This window comes from Abramis brama (assembly GCF_963993115.1).
Source record: "Abramis brama genome assembly, chromosome: 11".
In the NCBI taxonomy this organism is placed as follows: Eukaryota; Metazoa; Chordata; class Actinopteri; order Cypriniformes; family Leuciscidae; genus Abramis; species Abramis brama.
This window is the reverse complement of record NC_139973.1, coordinates 32,476,690-32,500,427: the sequence shown is the minus strand read 5'-3', so window position 1 is coordinate 32,500,427 and position 23,738 is coordinate 32,476,690. Positions and strand designations below refer to the sequence as shown.

Here is a 23,738-nt window from a genome sequence, read left to right as displayed (position 1 = left end):
GCTTAATAGATATAACCAGTTTATTTGGACAGGATCTCTAGCTGACTAGCTGAACACTGTGGCTATACCCATTAATAGACATGGTACTTCCTTAAAAAAAACAGCACAGCTACAACAACCACAATGAAATGACCCTTCACAATAGATAATGCTTTACAATTAACTCTGTTATAGAGCTACATTTGGCAAATTATCTGTTTAATAAAATACCTTACTCACCTGTTGAATAATAAAAATGTTTACAACATTTCAAACCCCTCAGTTCTCGCCATCCCCGACTCCGAAGCCAATCTTGAGTCTTGTTTTCGTAGGCTATCTGTTCTCTTTTTGCCAGGAGACTCATCTGTTCGGCATTAAATAAAAATAAAAATGTATTCGATCCCCGAAGGTACAAGATTTAGCGTGCTCCATTTCAGCCTTACTTACTCGTTGTGACCAATCCCACTCCCACACAAAACAGGCATCAAAGTAGCCAGAGTAACTTTTCGCTATTTATGACGAGACCTGCACGGGCAAGCGACATTGGAATGCGATTTCCCGCGAAAACCATCCCGATAGGTTTAAAATATAAACACTTATAATAGGCTTACCATAGTAAATCAGGGTGAGTCAAAAAACATGTTTTGAAAGAAGCATCACTGATGTGTTGACTCATTCATTAATTTTCGTCAATATTGAACAAAAAAAAAAGTTTTTTATAGTGTACCTTTAACACACACAAAAAAAAATGTTTTTTGGCAACATGAAAGATAAAAAAATTAGAGAAAAAAATCTGAAACAATTCTACTCAAATTTATTTGCTCTCAGATGCAAGATCTCCCATTCCAGTTTCCATCAATGAAATTGTACAAGTACATTATTTTTAACTGAAACAAAAGGCAAAGTTGCATAAAATAAACAGATGAAAGCAGCTGAATGGTGTACATTCTTTTTCCTTCAAAGTAAACATGTCAACATGTCTCAACATATAGTTCCAAACACAATTTCTCATATCAGAAAGTGACACTTCAAAATGTTAAACTGCACTCAAAACAGAAACATGTGCTCCAGTACATATGGAGTGATATCCTGTGAGAAATGTTCAGATTCTCCACCTACACAAACTATTCAGATCAACAAACAAGTCTATGCTTAAAACATACAACATACTTTCCAGAAATACCCGAGATTGCACTCGGAGAGAGTTTAGTGCAAGCATTCACTTGTTTTCTTTAACGCAAATAAAACAAACTGGTAATAGTTTCAGATAAACTCACTTCTGGTGAGTCCAAATATGATAATCTGGGATAAAAATGAAATGTGTATGCTTTCTAGAGTAGGATAGTTACGTAATTCTGTGCTAAAGGTGACATACAAACTAAAATACATTTAAAAAACGTTCACAAACAAACATTCCAGAGTTTTTCCATCTCAGTGTGGATGTGAAGAACATTGCGTGTTTCAGCATTTGTCACTGAAAATAAGAATGCATTGCATCACCTATTATTAGTTCCACTGAAATGTGACCTTGTCATTCTTACCACTAATGGCACAGCACACCACTTGCATATGTAGTTTAGAGTAACACTTTTTTTTTTTATTGTTTTAATAAATAATTTCATTTATTTTATCATTTAGGGTTAAACTAATCCAGTGAATGTGACTTCAAAAATATTTTTTTTTTCGTGATTTATGCGTAACTTCACAGACTTTGGGTATCTGTCTTGATTAAAAATACAGTCTTTAATAGATGTTATAAATCTGTAACCCTGTTTCTGGACATTAAAAACTCCTCTACTGTACAAAGCAAACAGATATTTAGAATACACACACTTATTTAGGTTTTTTGGTCCTATACAAACCAGCCCTCCACATAAGAGATGGGCAAATCCTGACCATCTTGTCCCTTTAAACATGTGCACTTCATATTGTAACAACATTTTAGTGATTTAGCAATGAAGTCTTCATTTTACCCTTCGGTGTCCTAATGTACATACAGTAAATTCACACACACACACACAATGAAAGAAAGGAGGAAAGAGACATTCCCATAACTCGGAAATCTTCCAGTGTGGAATATGGATTCAGATTTCTTGATGCATCCTTGGCTCAGGTTGAATCGTTTCAGGAGAGGTAATGTTCCAGCTCCAAATAAAGGCTTGGGATATGCACTTCTTTCCACCATTCTAAGGGACAAAGAATGCTTGGAATGAGATGACATGCACAATCTCCCCTCGAGCGGCGTATGAATTGACACATAAAAAGATTTAATATTCAAAATACATTAAAAATACAAATCATGGTTCACAATTTCTTTGATGGTCCCTTTAACAAATTCTGTTGACTATAAGTAACGTTGCACCAACATGTCGACTAACTCTCATTGGAGTGTTAGTAGAGTATTAGTAGACTGGTAGGGTTAGAATAAGTTGACATGTACTTGCAGAGTTACTTATAGTCAATAGAATGTCTGTTGGAGGACCATCACAATAAAGAGTTAGCAGGTATTAAACAGACAGTCTACTAATACTCTAATGAGAGTTAGTTGAAATGTAGTTGCAAAGTTACTTATAGTCAACAGAATGTTCAAAAAGGACCATCAAAATAAAGTTTTACCCAAATTATACACACAATGACTTTTTTCTGTTGGTTTGTTTTAACTAAAATTCCTTTTGAAGCTTTTTGAGAGTATATAAATTGAAAATGTCAAGGTAATTTAATTGTTCTGATATCATAACGGAGAAAAACAAGAAAACCTGCATTTAAAAAAAAATTATAATATAGTTTGGCAAAAAATATTTAAAAAAAATACTCAAAAAAATGTGTCTGTCAAATCAAAGTCTTGTAGTTGCAGCCAAAAAAACAAAACATGAAGACCCTCAGTGTGTTAGGGTAAGTCTCTTAAAATATCAGATCATTTGACCTTTTTATTACAAGGCAAAATTAGTTCAAACATAATATTAATTAATTGATAATTCATCATAATTGCAAAAAAATAACATTTTACTTTAAGATGTTTACTCGCATACAGTGGGGAGAACAAGTATTTGATACACTGCCGATTTTGCAGGTTTTGCCACTTACAAAGCATGTAGAGGTCTGTAATTTTTATCATAGGTACACTTCAACTGTGAGTGACGGAATCTAAAATCCAGAAAATCACCTTGTATGATTTTTAAATAATTAATTTGCATTTTATTGCATGACATAAATATTTGATCACCTACCAACCAGTAAGAATACCGGCTCTCACAGACCTGTTAGTTTTTCTTTAAGAAGCCCTCCTGTTCTCCACTCATTACCTGTATTAACTGCACCTGTTTGAACGCGTTACCTGTATAAAAGACAGCTGTCCACACACTCAATCAAACAGACTCCAACCTCTCCACAATGGCCAAGACCAGAGAGCTGTGTAAGGACATCAGGGATAAAATTGTAGACCTGCACAAGGCTGGGATGGGCTACAGGACAATAGGCAAGCAGCTTGGTAAGAAAGCAGCAACTGTTGGCGCAATTATTAGAAAATGGAAGAAGTTCAAGATGACGGTCAATCTCCCTCAGTCTGGGGCACCATGCAAGATCTCACCTCGTGGGGCATCAATGATCATGAGGAAGGTGAGGGATCAGCCCAGAACTACACGGCAGGACCTGGTCAATGACCTGAAGAGAGCTGGGACCACAGTCTCAAAGAAAACCATTAGTAACACACTACGCCGTCATGGAAAATCCTGCAGCGCACGCAAGGTCCCCCTGCCAATGACCATCTGGATGATCCAGAGGAGGAATGGGAGAAGGTCATGTGGTCTGATGAGACAAAAATAGAGCTTTTTGGTCTTAACTCCACTAGCCATGTTTGGAGGAAGAAGAAGGATGAGTACCATCCCAAGAACACCATCCCTACTGTGAAGCATGGAGGTGGAAACATCATTCTTTGGGGATGCTTTTCTGCAAAGGGGACAGGACGACTGCACCGTATTGAGGGGAGGATGGATGGGGCCATGTATCGTGAGATCTTGGCCAACAACCTCCTTCCCTCAGTAAGAGCATTGAAGATGGGTCGTGGCTGGGTCTTCCAGCATGACAACGACCCGAAACACACAGCCAGGGCAACTAAGGAGTGGCTCCGTAAGAAGCATCTCAAGGTCCTGGAGTGGCCTAGCCAGTCTCCAGACCTGAACCCAATAGAAAATCTTTGGAGGGAGCTGAAAGTCCGTATTGCCCAGCGACAGCCCCGAAACCTGAAGGATCTGGAGAAGGTCTGTATGGAGGAGTGGGCCAAAATCCCTGCTGCAGTGTGTGCAAACCTGGTCAAGAACTACAGGAAACGTATGATCTCTGTAATTGCAAACAAAGGTTTCTGTACCAAATATTAAGTTCTGCTTTTCTGATGTATCAAATACTTATGTCATGCAATAAAATGCAAATTAATTACTTAAAAATCATACAATGTGATTTTCTGGATTTTTGTTTTAGATTCCGTCGCTCACAGTTGAAGAGTACCTATGATAAAAATTACAGACTTCTACATGCTTTGTAAGTGGGAAAACCTGCAAAATCGGCAGTGTATCAAATACTTGTTCTTCCCACTGTATAGTCAAGGTTTAAGGAAAATATATACATTACTTCTTTATTAATGGTTGCACCGCATGACATTTTTAGAGTCTTAAGTGTTTTAAATAATAAGTGTTTTCAAACCCAATGTTATTTTAGTATTATTCATATACTATTATAGTACTTATTCATATTTTGAATTCCCTTTTATCTTTAATTTTTAGTAATTTTGTGATGTTCTTTTGTCATTTTTGTTTATTTTATTTCTATTTAGCGTTGTTTTTATTTCAGTAATAGTTTTCTTTAATTTTAGTTCTTAAATGTATTTATTTTAGTAAGTTGCCAAGGCAAAAAAAAAAAAAAAAAAATCTATAATGTACTTTATGTTTTTCATCGAATAATTATATCATATTTCATATGTATTTCAATTGACAAAAACTTTATCATCTAGTTTTAGATAACTACACCAAAACTAACATGAATAGAGAGAGAACGTTTCTATAAACCTGGAACCTGTTTTTCAATGATAAATATATACACTCACACCAACACAACTCAGGCACTGAGAAACTCCTGATCACCGCGTCCAATAGCGTCTGGGTTGGACAGAGGGTCAAGATCTGCAAAGAGGTTAAACCAGGCGGACATGTCCCTGGAGCTTCCTTTGGGTGCTAAAAGACAGAGAGATGAATCACTACAGAAACAGTAAAGATTGTCAGTGTCCATCTATAGTTCTTGACATGTCATAAAACTCTCACCACTGGCAGATGAGTTTGGAGTGTTCTGTGTTGGCTGAGATTGTCCTCCACTAGAAGGTGGTTGGAGGGGTGGGGCTTGAAACATAGGTGGAGTCGCCCATCCTGAATAACAGAAAGAGAATGAATATGAGTGATCAGCATGACATCACACTGACAGCACTGCATACTAGTAGCACAACAAGAATGTGCTGTTCATTCCTCCAGCCACTAGAGGGCAAACTAAATGATTTGTCAAACCTGTGGTGCTGAGGCTATGGTCCAGGAGATGTGATGGCAGGAAGCCAGCGTGTGTGTTTCCCGTTTCTGCTTGCGGTGTGACGGCAGCAACAGGAGCAGGAGGGGCCTCAAAACAGCCGAAAGCATCCTGCCATGCTTTACTGAACTCACTAGCGCCACCTGTAGCCCCAGGACTCAGCAGATCCTGCAGGAATGCCAGTTCACCTCGCTCTCCCTCCTCTTCTTTCCCTTCGACAGACTGGAAAGCCTCAGACAGAAGATCCCTGCCTACTCCAATAAAAAGAAGATAATGAGGCTTTTAAACTTTGTAAAAACAGAATTGCTTTCTCAGCACTTTTGTCTTGTTTTCCAGCACAAAAATCTCAACATTCTTAACCCTATGAAGCCTACTGTATCATTTCTGATACACAAACAATACACAATAGGGCCTCTAAATGATCAACATGATCAAAACTTTGCTAAAATGCCTGTTGTACACAATCTACTACATGCTTTCTGTCGTCTTATTGTTTAGTTTAGTTTATCCTTTAGTCTTTCTTAGGAGAAATGTGTCTTGGGCAATCGAGAGAGCAGATCTTTTTGGTTTGAAATCTTTACTGATTTTTATAAAGTAAATGTAAGAATGATTTTTATATTGTTTGTAATATTTCAAGATGAACATTAACTAGACTGAAGCAACTAAGTTTACATGATTATACATATATAATCTTTTAGAAAAAGCATATTATATCAATTTATCATATATGATACATCAGGCCTTTGAGGAACGTTTATTTGTACTTCTCTCAATTATCATTGTATTGCATTATATGTTTATAAGTTTAAAATGCAATACCCACCACCACAATAAAAACTACAGTGCATTCATCATAAAACAAAGCATTTAAATGAATTTAACTAAGACACTATTGGGAGATAAAGAGTGATGAATTATATTTATATTTAATGATATTTAATGATAATATGCATTTTATACAAGTAGTCTGCTATACTGTAATAAAGATCTAAATAAGATACTGTTATCTTATTGATTTACATTACAAGCTCTCAGAATTTCATCTTTCTTTTGGCCATATAAATATTAGCAACTGCACCAAACTGCATATTTTTTGCTAGGTTTTGGCCTCTGAATTAAAATGAGGTGTTTTTTTCTTTTTCTTTTTTCTTATTGCATATGAGCTCCATATTCTCCTATATCAAACTATATGACCCATAAAGGCCTGGTATATCAAATATGGTATGTAACAAAAAAACATGTATGGAAACTATTATTAAATATATTATATTATGTATAAAGGTTCAATAAACTGCTCCATTTCAAAAATATATTTTTCTGATTATTATTTCAAAGGTCAGGCTTTACAGGGTTAAATCAAGAAACATTTACTTGAGATATATATGTGTGTGTATGTATGTATGTATGTATGTATTAGAGATGCGCGGTTGGAGATTACAGCCGCGGACTCTGCGGATAAACCGCGGATCGGGCGGATGACGTGACGAAAAATAATATTTTAATTAAATTCGGGCGGGTGGCGGGCGGTCGAACCAATCAAATGAAAAATATATGTATACACCATTCAGCGGATGGCGGGCGGAGCGGTTTTGAAAATTGGTCAAAAACGTTGGTGCGGATGGATGGTGGACGGATGATGAGTTTTGTGATGCGGTTGCGGATGAAATAATAGCCCATCCGCGCATCTCTAGTATGTATGTATGTATATGCGTGTATATATATATATATATATATATATATATATATATATATATATATATATATATATATATATATATATATATATGTGTGTGTGTGTGTGTGTGTGTGTGTGTGTGTGTGTGTGTGTGTGTGTGTATGTATGTATGTATGTATGTATGTATGTATGTATGTATATGTATGTATGTGTGTGTGTATGTATATATATATATATATATATATATATATATATATATATATATGGTAACACTTTACAATAAGGTTCCTTTATTAAACATTAGTTAATGCATTAACTAACATGAACTAACAATGAGCAATACATTTATTACTGTTCTGTTAATCTTTGTTAATGTTAGTTAATAAAAATAAAGCTGTTCATTGTTTGTTCATGTTAGTTCACAGTGCATTAACTAATGTTAACAAGATTTTAATAAAGTATTAGTAAATGTTGAAATCAACATTAACAAAGATGAACAAATGCTGTATAAGTGCAGTTCATTATTAGTTAATGTTAACTAATGTAGTTAACTAATGAACCTTATTGTAAAGTGTTACCATATATATATATATATATATATATATATATATATATACACACATACACTGTATATAAGAAAATGCATCTTGGTTTTAGAATGTTTAGATATTTGTACTGGAAGACAAGACAAAAATACTGAAAAAAGATAAGTAGTTTAAGGAAAGCTTCAAGAAACAGAAATATTAGTTCATCAGCAACAAAAAGCAAAAGTAAATTTAAGTTAAATATGAAAAAGCAATCCTAGAATCCTCAAAGAGTGCATTGAAATCACACAGACCACAAAAAGAATGGAAACAATAAAGCACCTTGAAGAAAGTCGTTTTTAGAAATGCTTTTACAAGAAAAGAAAGAGCACTGTTGTGTTAATGGAGACAGGGTCAGAAACCCCAGAAGAGTGTTTACCGTTCAAAAGAGAATCTGAAAGAGCCATAAGCATGAGAAGTTTATGAATATTTCTTATGGAACCTAAGACTTATAGATCAGGGTGTTAAAGCAGTTTCGAAGGAGGTTGATTTTAGAGAGTTAGGAAAGGCCATAAGGGAGTCCTTGGCATTGAAAAGATGCCCCGTCAGGCATTTATACCTATTTCAGGTCGTAAGCTGCTGTGTAACGCATCTTGCTTTTCCTCATATGAGGTGCCTATGTCCCATTGAATAGCAGGTGTCATAGATGGGTGTATGGTCGGGGTCAAGGTTGGAGTAAGAGAAGGGACTGAGCCAGGCTCAGGGGTCATTAACAGAAGGTCGTCATCTGTGCTAGATCCACCAATGGGGCCTAACTGTTCATTCAAAGCCGCTGTACAGGGGCGCAGGTGAACATGAGAGATACAAACAGACATACTGTAAATAAAATCTGCTAAACACACTAGAAGTTGCACCGACTAGACACAAAGTTAATTAGTTCTACCAATATTTGATGCTTTAAGTCTGTGACAACTAGTCATGGACCATATGACTTCAGTTGCTGCTTCATCATTGCGACAGTTAGGACTGGGTGGTCTGACAATATAACAATATAAAATGCCAACCAACTGAAATATACAGTATATCACGGTGTGTGGTTTCAATGGGAAGTACTGCCAGTACTACTGTCATGTTAGGGCATTAAAGAAAATAAGAGGAATGTGCTTTATATATACATCCATCACTTGAACAGTGTGTTTTTGGTGTATGACAATGCAAATAGCAGGCATGGGTGATAAACCGATATTAGTGATTAATTGGATAAACTGGCAAAAATGTGACAACTGGTAGAAATTTTGTATTATTGTCGCTGTCACAGTTACACTCACAAGACGTTGCAGTGTTGCATTGTCATGCTTTTTAAGTCTTGATATTTTTTAAAGCGATTTTAATCCATTCAAGATCAATGATATGCAAAAGAATATTCAATTTGGTACAAGCATGCTGTTCTGCCAGCCATTTTTCCATGCATACACACAAAAAGCTGTCACAGAGTTGTCAAAATGCCTGTGTTGTTAAGTATTCATGTAACACAGTCATTTATGTCTTAAGTGAATGTAAACAGTTGGGAAAGAAATCAGATGTGGGTCAGTATATTTGATCTGTGCATTAGGTTTTAAAGTGACAGCAGCCCAATATACCTGCTGCCGTTTGTGTCATTAATGTTTATCATATAACAAGAAAAAAAATCACTCACTGCACTTAACTGAACAACTTTTATAGCTTTAATAAGAATCACTATATTTAATTAACAGTGTAGACTGGGCAGTGTTTTATTTTACATTTGATTTATTTATTCAATTTAGAAGTATTGTGTACTTCTGTAACTTCTGAAAAACAAAAAAGCACTGTTTATTTCATTTGTTTCATCTTTGTTCTTTTGTTTTTATTTGTCCTATAGCTTGCAATTAGTTTCTTTGTTCTTATTTTATTACTGACTGTTTACCTGTTTTCTGTAAGCTTCCATAACTTTTTACTTATATTAGTTAGGCTAGTATTGTATAATTGTGAAATTTTAATGTTATCTAAAATTAGCAGCGTAACAACATTATTTCCAGCAAAAATAACTATATTGTTGATCATATCGCCCATCCCTAGCAAGCAGTATGAATTGGATAATGAAGATATGGAAGCATTCGTTTCTCACACACATCAGCTTCACAGGACACATATAGTCCTGTACATAAGTATGATACATGAGGAAAAAAGTGACTATTTACATCCAAAAGAATACTTCGATATAAATCAGAATATCACCATATGCATTAAGCAGATTAAAAAGTATTCCGGTTTCTAGAAATCCAAATAAGACGGCTGGCATGCCTATATTAATCAGAATCTGCCATAACTGAACATTCATTCACATCTGCACATGTCCAAAAAACAATTCCATTGCATTACATTCTTGCATGCTACTGTAAGGACTTGAATAAGAAATTATAAGTAAATTAAATTACTGTCCAAAATTACTAAAACAGCACTTGCCATTTAGTATGATAATTGACTACTCTTCTGGATGACTAGTCATTTCTTAACAATGAGTTATCGTGCAAAGCCTAGTCTGCAAACAAACACACACACACAGCTTACCAGAGTCCAGACTGGCACACAAAGAACTGTCAGACCCTCTACTCTGTCCATCTACTGCACAAGTAGAAACTGGTAAAGATAAAAAGAAAGAGCATCTAAGAAGCATGAGCCTTTGAGTGTTTTCCCAGAATGCGCTTTAAAAGCTGAACATACCAGTTTCGGATGATTCACCCAGCTGTTCATCTTCAAGTGAAACAAGACTGAAACATAAACATACAAACACCAAATTAAATTGATAGACACAGTGATGCATGACTAAATGGATGCATAATTTCTAAGATGGGAAGAGATGATTCACATTACTATGACATGCACAGTAGCAGATAAGAATTACAAAACACCTTCAAATTGACCAATAAAAGTGAGTCAGTGATATTTCTAGGAAGCGGTGTTGGTCTAAAAACAGTTGTAACAAAATCATACTACAGCATGTCTAACACAGATGGCACATCATCTGCTACTGCCAAAACAGGAAATGACAGTGGAACTTTAAGCAGGGTTGCCTGTTCACAAAGGCAGCAGGGGTTTCTAATAGAACTACAATGTTCCACTCACAGATCAGTAACCAGAGCCTTTAAAGAGGCCTCTCGCCTGCAGAGACCCAATCTGAGGGAACGGAGGGTTGAAGGGAATGAGGAAAGAGAGTGAATGAGAAATCTGACAATGAGAGCCAAGCGAGGTGCCGTCAAGGGGAAGACAAGTTTCGTTGATGAAAAAGAAAACTGGGACTGCTAGATGTGTCTGTGTGAGATTCACTGACCATGTGATGTATACTGCACAATATAATATAAAGAATAGGACTGTCGTGATTCCTCGATTAAATTCAAAAACTCGATTTAAAAAAATCATTGACTGCAATTTACCCTTGTCGAGTAACCAGCAAATTAATGGAAATGGTGAGTTTCATGGACGAGAGTCCATGACGTGCATAATTAGACCGCTTTCTAAGGCTGCACGATGTATTAAAACCATTTAAAAAACAGAATACTCGATTAATCGTCAAAATAATAAACCGATTACTCTATTACCAAAATAATCGTTAGTGACAGCCCTAATAAAGAACAAACTGTAAATCAGCAAAATGGTTGGTTAATGAACAAAAACGCTTCAAAATGGAACATGCCCATGTCTAACTGAGTTCTTACTTGTCTGAATATGTCTTCTGGTCCTCGTCTTTGCTGTCCTCTGCTGAATGTGCAGAGGCAATCTGGTCCAGTGGGTCCCTCAGTTCCTGTGATGAGACATGAGGGTTTAAAACGCATCACAACAGTTTATTTTCTGACATTTGTGCATGGACACCCACTTTGAGGGTAGTGAACTGGTAGGGTACATATCCTTTGAAGGCCTCATGGATACCAGACATCACATGTGCAGTCTTCTCCCAGTAGTGTAGAAGCGTTGTCTACGGAAAAACAATTCAAGACGAATAAATGTACAATATAAAAAGTGAACGGGTTTAACTAGAAAAAATGGGTGGAAGTAAATAAGTATTACCTGGTAAGTGCATAATGAATGTGAAAGCATGTTGCAACGACTGGCTCCCAGCATGTCCACTTTCTGACAAACATCATTCTTCAGCTTATCGAAATGCACTTTTGTTCCTCTTACCTGGGCCTGAACCTGTTCACAAACACACACAGATAGCAGAATATTTCAACCTCCACATTCAGTATATAGATGCAATCCCTCCCACACTCGCTTTGCGGGGTCTGACCTTGCGAAATTTCTCCAGTTGTTTGTAAGTATCTGGGTCTAGTTCCTGTGAGACGTCCTTCATCCAGAGCAGAGCTCCGCGATACTCGGTCCGGGCTTTCTCCATCCGGCTTACTGTCAGCAGGGTGTCGGCGATGGCTCTCCTCCGGAATGTCTCAACTTCCTGTTCAAATCGATGGAGAGGGGTACACAGAGCCAACCTGGGCATGACAGAGGACAAGAGGACAGGTAAATGGCTTGATCAATGATTACAGATGAGTGTTAAGTAGATGTGGCATGCAAGGATAGAGAAAAGTTACATTCGAGACTGTGGGTTTACTAATTTGTGTCTTTATGTCTTTAGTTTGTAGAATATAGAAATGTTCTTTCCAGGGCTGCCAAAGTAACTTAATTAAATAATGAATTAAAAATGAAACTGAAATGTATCACTAGTTTCTATGTTGGGATTATTGTCCAATTTAATAAATTAATATATTCAAAATTCACAAATTTGTATTAATTATACTCACATTATTATACTCACCAATGCTGTATTTATTTGAACCAGTAAAACATATTAAATTAGAAAACTGTTATTTTAAATTGTAATAAAATTTCTCAAGATCAATACCATTTACTATTTTCTTAATATGCAAGCTGAATTTTAGCAGACATTACTCCAGCCTTCAGTGTCACATGATCCTTCAGAAATCATTCTAATAAGCTGATTTGGTGTTAATAATTAACATTATTATCAGTGTTGAAAACAGTTGAGCAGCTTAATATTTTTGTGGAGACTGATTCATTTCAGAATTATTTGATGAAGAGAGGGGTTTTAAGAACAGCATGTATTTTAAATAGATTTTTTTTAGCAGAACTATATACATGTATATAATACACAGTTTTGTGGGGGAATGAAATACTTTTATTCAGCAAGGATGCATTAAATTGATCAAAATAATTCTACAAATATCGGTGCAGATGCTTTATTATTTATATATTATGCTCAATGTGAAACTACGTATTTTCAATATCAAATGGGTGGGTTGCCTGATCGATTGTCTAATAAGGTTTCAGATTTCCCTGTTTGATGACAAGTTGTTGGATGGCTAGTTCATTAGTCAACCATCATGGCCCTTTCCCTATCTGATGTATTAAATCATGATGTATGAACATAATAACTACCAAAATATCATGAAATAGAGCCCAATTAATTATTTTAAGCCCTAATTTGTTCATATTTGTGCCTACCTTTGCTTGGCGGAACAGCAAAGGGCTTTACTGGTGGCGTCCATCATATTGCCTGCTTTTGTTTTATCATGCTCTGCCTGGAAGCGCAGGAACAATCCAAGCTCATTCTCCTCTTGAGAGAGATCTGAAGAGAGGAGGTCACAGGGCAAAAACAGGGTTATTACAACAACAATAACTAACAGTATTAGTAACAATATATGGCTTGATCGGACATGTTAAATGCGATCAATTACTAGAACCACAAAAACACATTCAAAGAGTTTAGCTTATAATTGCCCTTTGACTCAACAGTAACAGTACACATGAATACTGAGAAAATGTATGCCACTGCATGCAATGGCTTTCAAAACAAGCTGAACAAGACTCTTAGTGTCTGTGCACACAAAGAGGGTGGAAGATCATGTTCCTCACTCACGTGTGATTCTTTGCTGGTATTTCTCGATCACTTTCAGGAGTTCTGTGCAAGTGTTCTGGACTGAACGGAAAAACTGAAGGAAACAGACACACATTATCATTAACAAATGCATTTTAAAAGTTTTTTATAACAAATGTTACAAATTTTGAGTTTGTTGCTGCACACCATAAAATCTCTGAGCCTTTCATTCTCTTCAGAATTTATATACGCAGACAGAACATTTGGTCACCCACAATAACATCTCAAAAAACCCAGACAACACATTAGAACACAAAAGAATTGCCTTTCCAGTCTCGCTGTCATGGCAACAAAGGATGTTATGTCCCTGATAGTCTGAGTGAGGAGGAAAATGTGTATACTTGTGCTCTACCTGAAAGAAGAAATCCACAGAAATTACACAAATGACTCATTATGGTTGAGCTGCCTTTGTTCTAAAGAGGGTTTCTTTGAGGAGTCAAACACAGAAATAGGACTCATTTCCAACAGTAAATAGAGGAATATATGAATATATTGGACTGTAGAAAATATCAGTTGAAAGTAACCACAACTAAAGTTCTAATCAAGCACGCTACTGTTCATAAGTTTGTGGTCAGTAAGATTTTTTTTTAAAGAAATAATACTTTTATTCAGCAAAGATGCATTAAATTGATCAAAAGTTACAGCAAAGATATTTTACCGAAAGATTTCTATTTCAAATAAATGAAATCAAAGAATGAAATGCTCTTCTTTCGAGCATTCTACAACTGTTTTCAACAATGTTACTTGAGCACCAAATCAGCATTAGAATGATTTCTGAAGAAGGATCATGTGACACTGAAGACATCAAGACACTGAAGACATCTAAAAATCAGCTTTTTAGATTTTAAAATATATAAAAATTATTTCACAATATTATATTTTTTTAATTTATAATTTTTTTATTAAATATATGCAGCCTTGTTGAGTATAAGAAACGTCTTTCAAAAACATTGAAAACATTTACCGACCCCAAACTTTTGAAAGGTAGTGTAGGTGGTAATTTAGCATAAGTTGATATTATTCAAAGTAAACCCCAGATTTTATTCTCTTCCAAGAAAGTGACCAAATTTATTGGTCTATTAGTGGGGTCATCTCTGTATTAGTGCAATATTTTCACGTGCATCAAATTAAATACGGCATCTACCCAAACTAAGGTCTACGTGTGCTGATGTAGCTGTGACCCCCGCAGGTGAGGTCTGCATTCAGGTTACTGTTTAACTCTTGAGCTCAGGTCTGACAAACAGAACACCCTCAGGAATCATGGTTGTACAACAGGCTCTCCTAAACAAACACTGTTACTGAAGTTTCCTACGTAAAATCCTGCCATTTCGCACCATAAGGATGATGCATTGTTTTAAAGTTAAGAGGAAATAGAGCTTTGAGAGTAAACAGGATAAAAGACTATTCTTTTGGACATAATGGCAGCTGTGGTTTAAAGTAGAAAGAACATGGATACACCTGTTCATTAAGCAAACAGCCGGGGGGCTTATGGTGGCCTCTCTGCTGCTCTCTAGCACACTGGCACAGCCACAAAACCATCTAATGACCAGTAAACCAGGATATGCTTAAGAGTAACAGCCCGAGGCAGGGCAAGATAAGACAAGCACACATAAACACACGCACACACTTCCTTAAACTGTGAGTGGTCCATGGATTTTTATTAGGTCTTGATTAAAAGTAATCAGAGAGCTACTTTATTTTATAAAAGCTAACTATTAATCAGCAGTGTTGGGGAAAGTTACTTTTAAAAGTAATGCATTGCAATATGCTCCCTGTATGTTTTATCTGTTATTTCACAATATTCTATTCTAGGTCCATATAGTTAAAGACTGAAACACTATAGTGAGTTTTTTAAGCAGTAAGAAATTGTGCAAAAAAAAAAAAAAAAATTTGTTACTTTCTCTGATACAAGTAAATAAATGGGTATCACTCTGGGTTTTATCGCCCCTCATGAACAATTGCAGTGCTTTACAACTATAGGACAGGAAGAGCTAAATAAACTTATCATTGCATCTAAACCAACAACATGTTTATTAGACCCAATACCCACTAAACTACTGAAAGAGTTGTTACCTGTAGCTCAATATTATTAACTCGTATTTATCTCTAGGTCATGTCCCAAAACTGTACAAGATGGCAGTTATTAAGCCTTTCATTAAGAAACCACAATTAGATCCAAATGAATTAGCAAATTACAGACCCATTTCAAATCTTCCATTTATGTCTGCTCAATTGTGCTCCTTCTTGCAAAAAAATGATTTGTATGACAAATTTCAGTCTGGATTCAGGCCCCACCATAGCACAGAAACTTTACAAATGACTCACTTTGACTAGCTTCTGACCAAGGCTGTATCTCAGTACTAGTTTTACTTGGCAATAGCCAACAATACATTGTATGGGTCAAAATTATCGATTTTTCTTTTATGCCAAAAATAATGAGGATATTAAGTCACATTTATTTTTGTGCGTGAATGCAGCACAATCGCGAACATAATTTGACAACTTTAAAGGCGATTTTCTCAATGTTTCGATTTTTTGGCACCCTAAGATTCTAGATTTTCAAATAGTTGTATCTCGGCCAAATATTATCCTATCCTAACAAACCATATATCAATGGAAAGCTTATTTATTCAAGAAAATGACCCATATGACTGGTTTTGTGGTCCAGGGTCACATATTATAAGGATGTGACAGTACTCAATTAACCTCCCTCCATGTCATTCAGCCATTCCTCTGCCTTTGTGAAGCTCACGCACAATGAAAAAAATAATTTGCTTTCAAATGTTAAAATGAAGCATGAGTCATACAGTCACTGAAAGAAAAACCCAGCCCAGTGACGCAACAGTTTCACTTATTGCTGACCGAGTCAGTTAGTGAGGTCATTTTTACTACAGGTGCTCATACCTCTAATTTGGCATCAAGATCCGCGTCAGATGCCACCACATGCTCATCTTCCTTCTTCCCGGTGGCCTTGATCAGAACCTGCTTGGTCTTCCAGAACTTCTTCTGCATGCGGGCCATGACCGAGCTGTCCTCCCCCAGAACTGCTCTGCCACTGAACATATCACTGGAGAACCTGAAAGAACGTGCAGACGTATGTTTTTAAATATAGAATCTAAGAAGAGGAGGGGTAACATTCATTGGATGAAATTAAGATACAAACCCATAGCTGTCCATATTCGTAATGAGCGTGGCTTAGATCTGCAAATGGGATAAAAACACTGTATCATCCTGCTTTGAGTCAGACAAACTGAACTACTGTTTAGAAGTTTTGGGTCGGTAAGATTTTTTAAAGAAATTCATGTTTATTCAGCAATTATAAATTACATATTAAAATAGAAAACAGCTATTTTAAACTGTAAAAAATATTTCACAATATCACTGGTTTTACTGTATTTTTGAGCAAATAAATGCAGCTATGGTGAGCATAAGAGACAAAAACATTACAAAATCGTACCGGACCCAAACATTTAAATGATGTATGCAAATGCAGTATGTTGCAAAAAGACATTTTAGTACTTGCTTTTCAGAAACCAGCGGTGGCATTCAGCAGACTGACACTGAAATTAATGGGAGAAAATCAATGTCAAATATTAAACAATTAAAATAACAAATTATTAAGTTGTTTCAATGTTATAAATTAAGACTCACTGGACAATTTGAATGAATAATGAATAAATCTGAGCTTTGAAGAAATTCAGAAATTTGCCCTTTGCAAACAGCTGTCTTTGTTCTTTCGAGGTAACAGCTGTTAGCTATCACAATGACTGCCATGTCTCTCACGGTCATAATTTCCCAAATTCAATAACACATATAACTTCCAAATAAAAGCAAAAGCAAACGTTTAATGCAAGCCGAAAGAAACTATAATAAGAACCAAACAACTGTCCTGACATTCATTCAACACATGATTAGTTTAAGCAATATCAATGTTTGTTTGACAATTTTATAAATAAATACAACACAAGCAGTATTTCCCCCCACAAAAAAATACGTAGTTATGTGAAATGTAGTGTTTATGAGCTGACGCTGTTCTGATCGCACCTTCCTCCCCATCCAACTCCTCATCACGGGTCTGGTTACAGTGTTGTTGCAAGCCGCCTGCTCGCTTTTATCACATTTGTATTTTTCACGTCTTTTGTTGTACACAACTGACACTTTGTTTTAATACGTATATATAACCATGTGTTCATAGCGTATACAGGATTCTTTGCGAAGGTAAACGAATAAATATTGTAAAAAGGCAGAGCTACCGGATCCCAAACAAGATAAGGAGTCATCGAGCTCGCGCTGCGTTTCCCTATAATAACCCTCTTAACTTTAGCACGAATGTGACATGGAGACTTCAGTCGGCAGTTCGAAACTTACACTGTACGGGTCGTGATATTTTACAGTTTGCATTCGTCATATACGAGTGTATATAATTTAAGGAATTGTTATTAGGGCATCGCATTTCCTTACCCGCTGACGTTGCCGTGAGCAGCGCTGGGAACGTTCACGCACGTCATTCCAGTTAGCTGAGGAACAGCGAGAGCGCATGCGCAGAAACAAGCTAATAGTTCTCAATGGATTGAAGAAAATATTCATATATTTTTATTATATATATAATTAATATATTTTGAGTTTATTGGCCAAGTAAAATGTAATGTACATAGCAGGCCAACAATATAATATACAGTAGACTGAAATCCTTTTGTGAAATCCTTTTGTGATTAGCCTATAGTAGCTACTTCTTTTGTAAGTTGCTTTAAATATAAGTTTTCAGCTAAATGGATAGGCTACATGTATAAGTACAATACTGTAAAATACCTCTGCTGAAAAAAAAAAAACACCTAAGATTATTTGCTGGTGTTCCAGCATGATCAGACTGGTCTGTTTACTAGTTTTACTAGTAGGTCTAGGTGGGGTTTTTTTGTGTTTTTTTTTTTTCAGCTAGTCAGTCTGGGAGTGCAGCTGCTGACCAGCTAAACACCAGTTTTGATCATCTTTAAGTGACTTCAGATGTAAAATATTCAGTATAATGCAAAACAGATCACTTGGAAAGTTTATTTTTTATTTTTTTTATTTTTAAATTGTGTAAGTGACAGAAATGAGGAGGAGGATTTGCTGATCTTAGCTGGTCTCTCAAAGTCAGACTGGTCTGTCCATCTTTCTTTTCCAGCAGTCCCAACAGTACACCACAATGCAAATATTTTAATACAACACATTTCACTTTATATTATATTATATTATATTATATTATATTATATTATATTATATTATATTATATTATATTATATTATATTATATTATATTATATTATATTCTTGAGCAAGTGACAGAATTTGGTAGTAGCCATTTGTGCCCAAATGATGGCGCCACTGACACAGAGAAAAAAGTGATGGCGTTCATCTCAAATTTTTGTCCCTGTATATCAGTAACCCAGTGGGCACATAAAACTGAGTCTAGGTTGTATAACAGGCATAACATGCAATGAGAGAATAGAGAATAAAAGAGAATAAATCTACATGCAATTCATTTTCAAAGTTTCAAGGTAGATTGTAACTGAGATAGCCTACCCCATAGTGTGGGTTGTGTGCTAAAAACATTAAGACTTGTTACATAACGTGATTCCAAATGAACTCAAACTGTAGTGCTGAGATAATACACAAATAAGTGTCAAGGAACAGTATCAGGAAGCTGCGGTTTTGCATGGTACATTCAGTCACACGCTATCTGAGAGAAAAAAAGCTGATCTTAAGTCACATACATACCCGTGCCTTTCTACACAATCTTCTCACACATATGCAGCCCCATCCACACCCAGACGTACGTTTGATGTACACAGACATACTCATACACAGACGGGTATATGCCAACACCACACCCCAGCCTCAACCACAAATCTTTTACCTCAAGACCCTCTTCTTCAGCGATGGGCAACATCTTGGTTGAGACAAAAAAAGGAAGGTAGACACACACAGTGATTCTGAGGAACCATCTAGTAAAAAGCACAAGCACACCTCAGCAGACAAACATCTGTTCACTGAAGTATGTCAGACCTCAGAGACATTGGGAGTGGAAACCTCTAAGTGTGTTTATGTGTTTACTCTATAATTGTCCATTCTTATCATTCAAGATTTTCTTATTAGCTTCTAGCTGTTGGGGACAATGGATGACTTGGTCCTCTCTCAGTCTCCTCTCAACACTGAACTGGTGTTACCATGGTAATGTAATTACACTCGTTACTGACAAAGGTTAAAGTCAGATCATTGTATGTTGCATTGTAATCCCTTTCTATTGTGAGACAGAATGAACATATGAATGAATCAGGTGAATCTTATCAGTCAATTAGAGCCACTGAGCCAGCCGAAAGCAGATTTAATACTAAATAGCTCCATTGTATTTTGGCAATCGCCAGACATCATTATAATAAACCATGCATTTCATTAAGCGCATGATACACTACAACGATGCCATGATTTCTGCAGGATCATGTGATACTGAAGACTGGAGAAATGGATGCTAAAAAATTCAGCTTTGCCATCATAGGAATAAATTACATTTTATAATAATATTAAAATAGAAAACAGCTCCTTTAAATTGAAAGGTAAATCCTTTACTGTATTTTTAATCAAAAAACTCTTTTTTTGACAGGTAGTATACTTAAGCAATTTTTTGTCATTGTACTCTCATTTGTAAGTCGCTTTGAATAAAAGTGTCTGTTTAATGAATTAATGTGAATGTAAATGTGACCCAAATAAACCAAAGTTTTGTTTCCAGTCACAATGTTAAAAGCTGCTGACTTTTTCAAGGGAGCGGCCCTTTCTATATCACTCAGATAGGAGTGGTTCATGATCAATAAGCCTAGCACTTGTCTGGAGAGATAGGAGGAGACACTTATGAGATCTGCCAGACCAAATGTAAGGCAAAAATGAGTTAAATGTCTGTTCAGGAAATTACTCCACCCCAACTTACAAAATGTGTCAGTGTTGTTTGTGTGTGACCTTTAGAGTGCGTACTTACGTTTGACAGTAAATGTTCTGGTCATTTAACATACAGCCTCCCACCCCCAGCCACACATATACACACAGAGCAGTGAATGTCCTTCCACAAAGGATGCAAATGACAGACAGGAGGGTTCCATATCAGTCCTCAGATCAGCCCATCTAATCCTCTCAAAGACCTGCAACACAATTCAGTCCCATTCACTGAGTCAGAGTCAGATTTCTTGCCAGACAGAGAAGACAAAGATTCCAGAATTTTAAAAGAAATAAGTTCACCCAAAAATGAAAATTTTGTAATCATTTACTCCCCCCATCTTGCTACTCCAAATTTGCATGGCTTTCTTTCCTCTGCAGAATAAAAGAAGATACTTTGAATAATGTTTTAGTGTTTCTTGTCCATGAGAGTCAATGGGGTCCAGAACATTGAAGCTCCAAAAAAGACATAAAGGTATAGTGTGAAATAATCCAAACAAGATGGTCTTCTAAAGCAACACAACCACTTGATAAACAGATGAACAGATCAAAATTAAAGCCTTTATTATTCAAACGCAAGCATCAAATATGATGACACAAACCTCAAATCTCTTGACATTGATGTGACATGTGAGAACTTTTTTTGGAGCTTGAATATTTTGGACCACATTGACTTTTATGGACAAAAATAGCTGAATTAAATATATCTTTATTTCTTTTCTGCAGGGTTACGGTGATTTGGGCCAATTCTTGGGTCAAATGTGGAAAAACCCAACTGTTGGGTTTAAAAATGTAATATAAAATTCAAACAAACAGTTGGCTTTGTCCATATTTGACCCAACCGTGGGTTGAAACAACCCAGTGTAGATGTTAAAATAATCACTTTTTGAATTGTATAGCCACAAGCCATAAAACATGGTATAAAATAAAAAAAAATCACTCTTTTTGGGTAAAGCTACATTCCATCCGCCATCCCATAATACAAAAGTCTATTTTCAATATGCCACAAATGCTGTTGATTGAGCTTAGCTTGCACCCAGAATATTCATTTAAATCCTAACCATAACATTAATAAAACATCTCACATTTTCTTTTCATCCTAATGTGAACATCAAATACTATATACACAAATTAGCTTACAAATAATTTGACTGGTTGATTTAAGTGCTCTCTCATTCATACTGTTTTTGCACTTCTTCTCCCCTGGATAATTCAATGCAGCAGTGAATTTGACAAGTCTTTGCTTAGTCAATGGCTTTTAATTAATACGGGTCTGTCACCGACTCTGTTCTCCCATAATAGTATTTTCAGCTGTCTCCATGACCAAACAAGCTGGGATGAAAGAGAGAGAAAAAGAGCATGGGCAGTGGGCCATTCAAACAGGTGTCTCCTCTTTCCTTAATACCGCCTCTTCTTTCTCCCCCTCACTCTGCTCACCTCTATGAATGGGTTGGCCAAGCAGTGATTTGTTTTCTGTCGCCTTGAGGCTGGAACTTTAGTGGCCAACTTATAGACTTCAAGGCACCATCGAGCTGCCTAGTAGATCTGCAAATAGACCTCAAATTTCTTGTGGGTTTCTTTTCTCTACTTCATGCAACCGTCTGACAAGCAAAGAAGCTTTCAACTGCAGCATGCTCTTATCTGAATCTTTTTCTCTAAATTCATCTGTTTAAATCATAGTAGATAAAGTTGGTTAGGAAGAATGACACATACATAAACACATATGGCCTAATGACTCTCAGAAAGGCCAGAAATTCTTATCTGGAATCATCAGACCTATTGTATTCTTATCAGAGCCTCTCTGCCCTGTCCTGAGGGCTATTGTCATGCCCTATGGAGAAGGGAGGAAACCCTCCTCAGTAGCCTACTACCGACATTTTGTGTTCGTGTGGGTGATTTTTTCAAAAAGAAGTTTGAACTCGACCTGTTCGCTTTTACACACACTGAATGACTTCATTTATATACCGAAATTGCTGTAGTTTTGTATGCAACTTTTTGAAAACGATACCATTATCTATACACGAATTTGTGAAAACGGTGATGTGCATGTGTATTATGTGTTGAGTCTATAGGCGATTAGTGTTTCTTTACAGAGTGACATCGCCAACTACTGGCCTTGCAGCATAATACAGCGTTTTGAATGGTTTTCGCAGATCTGTTTTGACAACGCTGTCGTCTGCATACGAAAAACGCAAAGGAAAAACGTTTCCGTTATTAATACATTGTTGTCGTGTAAACATAGTTATGAAAACGTTATATATGAATGTTCTCTGAACGTTCAAAACGTACAGTTTTTTAAATAATATTAAAACGTTTTTTTTTTTTTTTTGGTTATGCGAACGTTAAGGAAACGTAACTTTTTATCATTTTGCAAACATTATGACAACGCTCCTTTTGAATGTTCAAGCTGCAACATTGAAACATGTTAGACGAACATTCAACTAAAACCTCTCAGAAAAGAAAAAATGTTCCATTACTGTTCCATTGTTTTTGTGCTAACATTCTGAGAACATTGATAACTTTGAACAAACATTCTATTAATGTTACTGGAAGAACGTTTGTTCATAACTTTGAGACAACCTTGCAAGAGTGAAAGTTCTAAGAATGTTCTTTGTTAACTGGATAATTGTGTGATCCAATATGAAAATGTATTTAAATATATATCATGCACAAACAACCTCACAATTAATTACACTCTAAACTATTTTATGTTCCTTTCTTTTGTTGTGAACCCTTAAGGACAGCTGTCTCCAAACCTCTGTTGTCAAACCAACGGTCAACTTCCTTTTCATTGCACACAGAGGATGAGAAAATCTACAGTCATGGATCTTTTGCTTTACTGACATGAGAAAAAAACAACAGTGAATCTATAGATTCAATCTTTCTGTCACACTGTTTCTTGCCTGGCACCTTTCACACCTCTGTGGTATCTGCAGACATAAAAGACACCCAGTTTGTGTCTTACTGCTCTAGCTTTCTTTCATCGGCCCACATGCATTCACACAACCACACAAGTACACACAAGAAAAAACTAAATCTGATTTCTTAATGTTCCTGTGGAAAAACTGAGAGTT

The 23,738-nt window shown here is 36.1% G+C and overlaps 1 protein-coding gene across 8 annotated transcripts; it reads right to left on the bottom strand.

Annotated features, from left to right (window-relative positions):
* Positions 1-776: 776 nt before the first annotated feature.
* On the bottom strand, positions 777-19,617 carry ical1 (islet cell autoantigen 1-like). Of its 8 annotated transcripts, none has more exons than XM_084129715.1 (17): positions 19,598-19,617; positions 17,229-17,265; positions 16,869-16,906; positions 16,610-16,781; positions 13,688-13,760; positions 13,273-13,396; positions 12,044-12,242; positions 11,824-11,949; positions 11,633-11,731; positions 11,475-11,560; positions 10,483-10,529; positions 10,330-10,398; positions 8,360-8,572; positions 5,526-5,792; positions 5,289-5,390; positions 5,075-5,201; positions 777-2,165 (listed from the first exon to the last, which is right to left on the bottom strand). In XM_084129715.1, exons 3-16 carry the CDS (start codon positions 16,880-16,882, stop codon positions 5,086-5,088), a joined length of 1,707 nt encoding a protein of 568 aa, XP_083985841.1. In that variant the 5' UTR covers positions 16,883-16,906; positions 17,229-17,265; positions 19,598-19,617; the 3' UTR covers positions 777-2,165; positions 5,075-5,085. The 8 variants fall into 8 exon arrangements, with proteins under 8 accessions (XP_083985841.1, XP_083985839.1, XP_083985842.1 ...); XM_084129713.1 differs by lacking the exon at positions 19,598-19,617 and adding an exon at positions 18,167-18,242; XM_084129716.1 differs by lacking the exon at positions 19,598-19,617 and adding an exon at positions 18,167-18,199 and having other exon boundaries at positions 17,225-17,265.
* Positions 19,618-23,738: the final 4,121 nt, after the last annotated feature.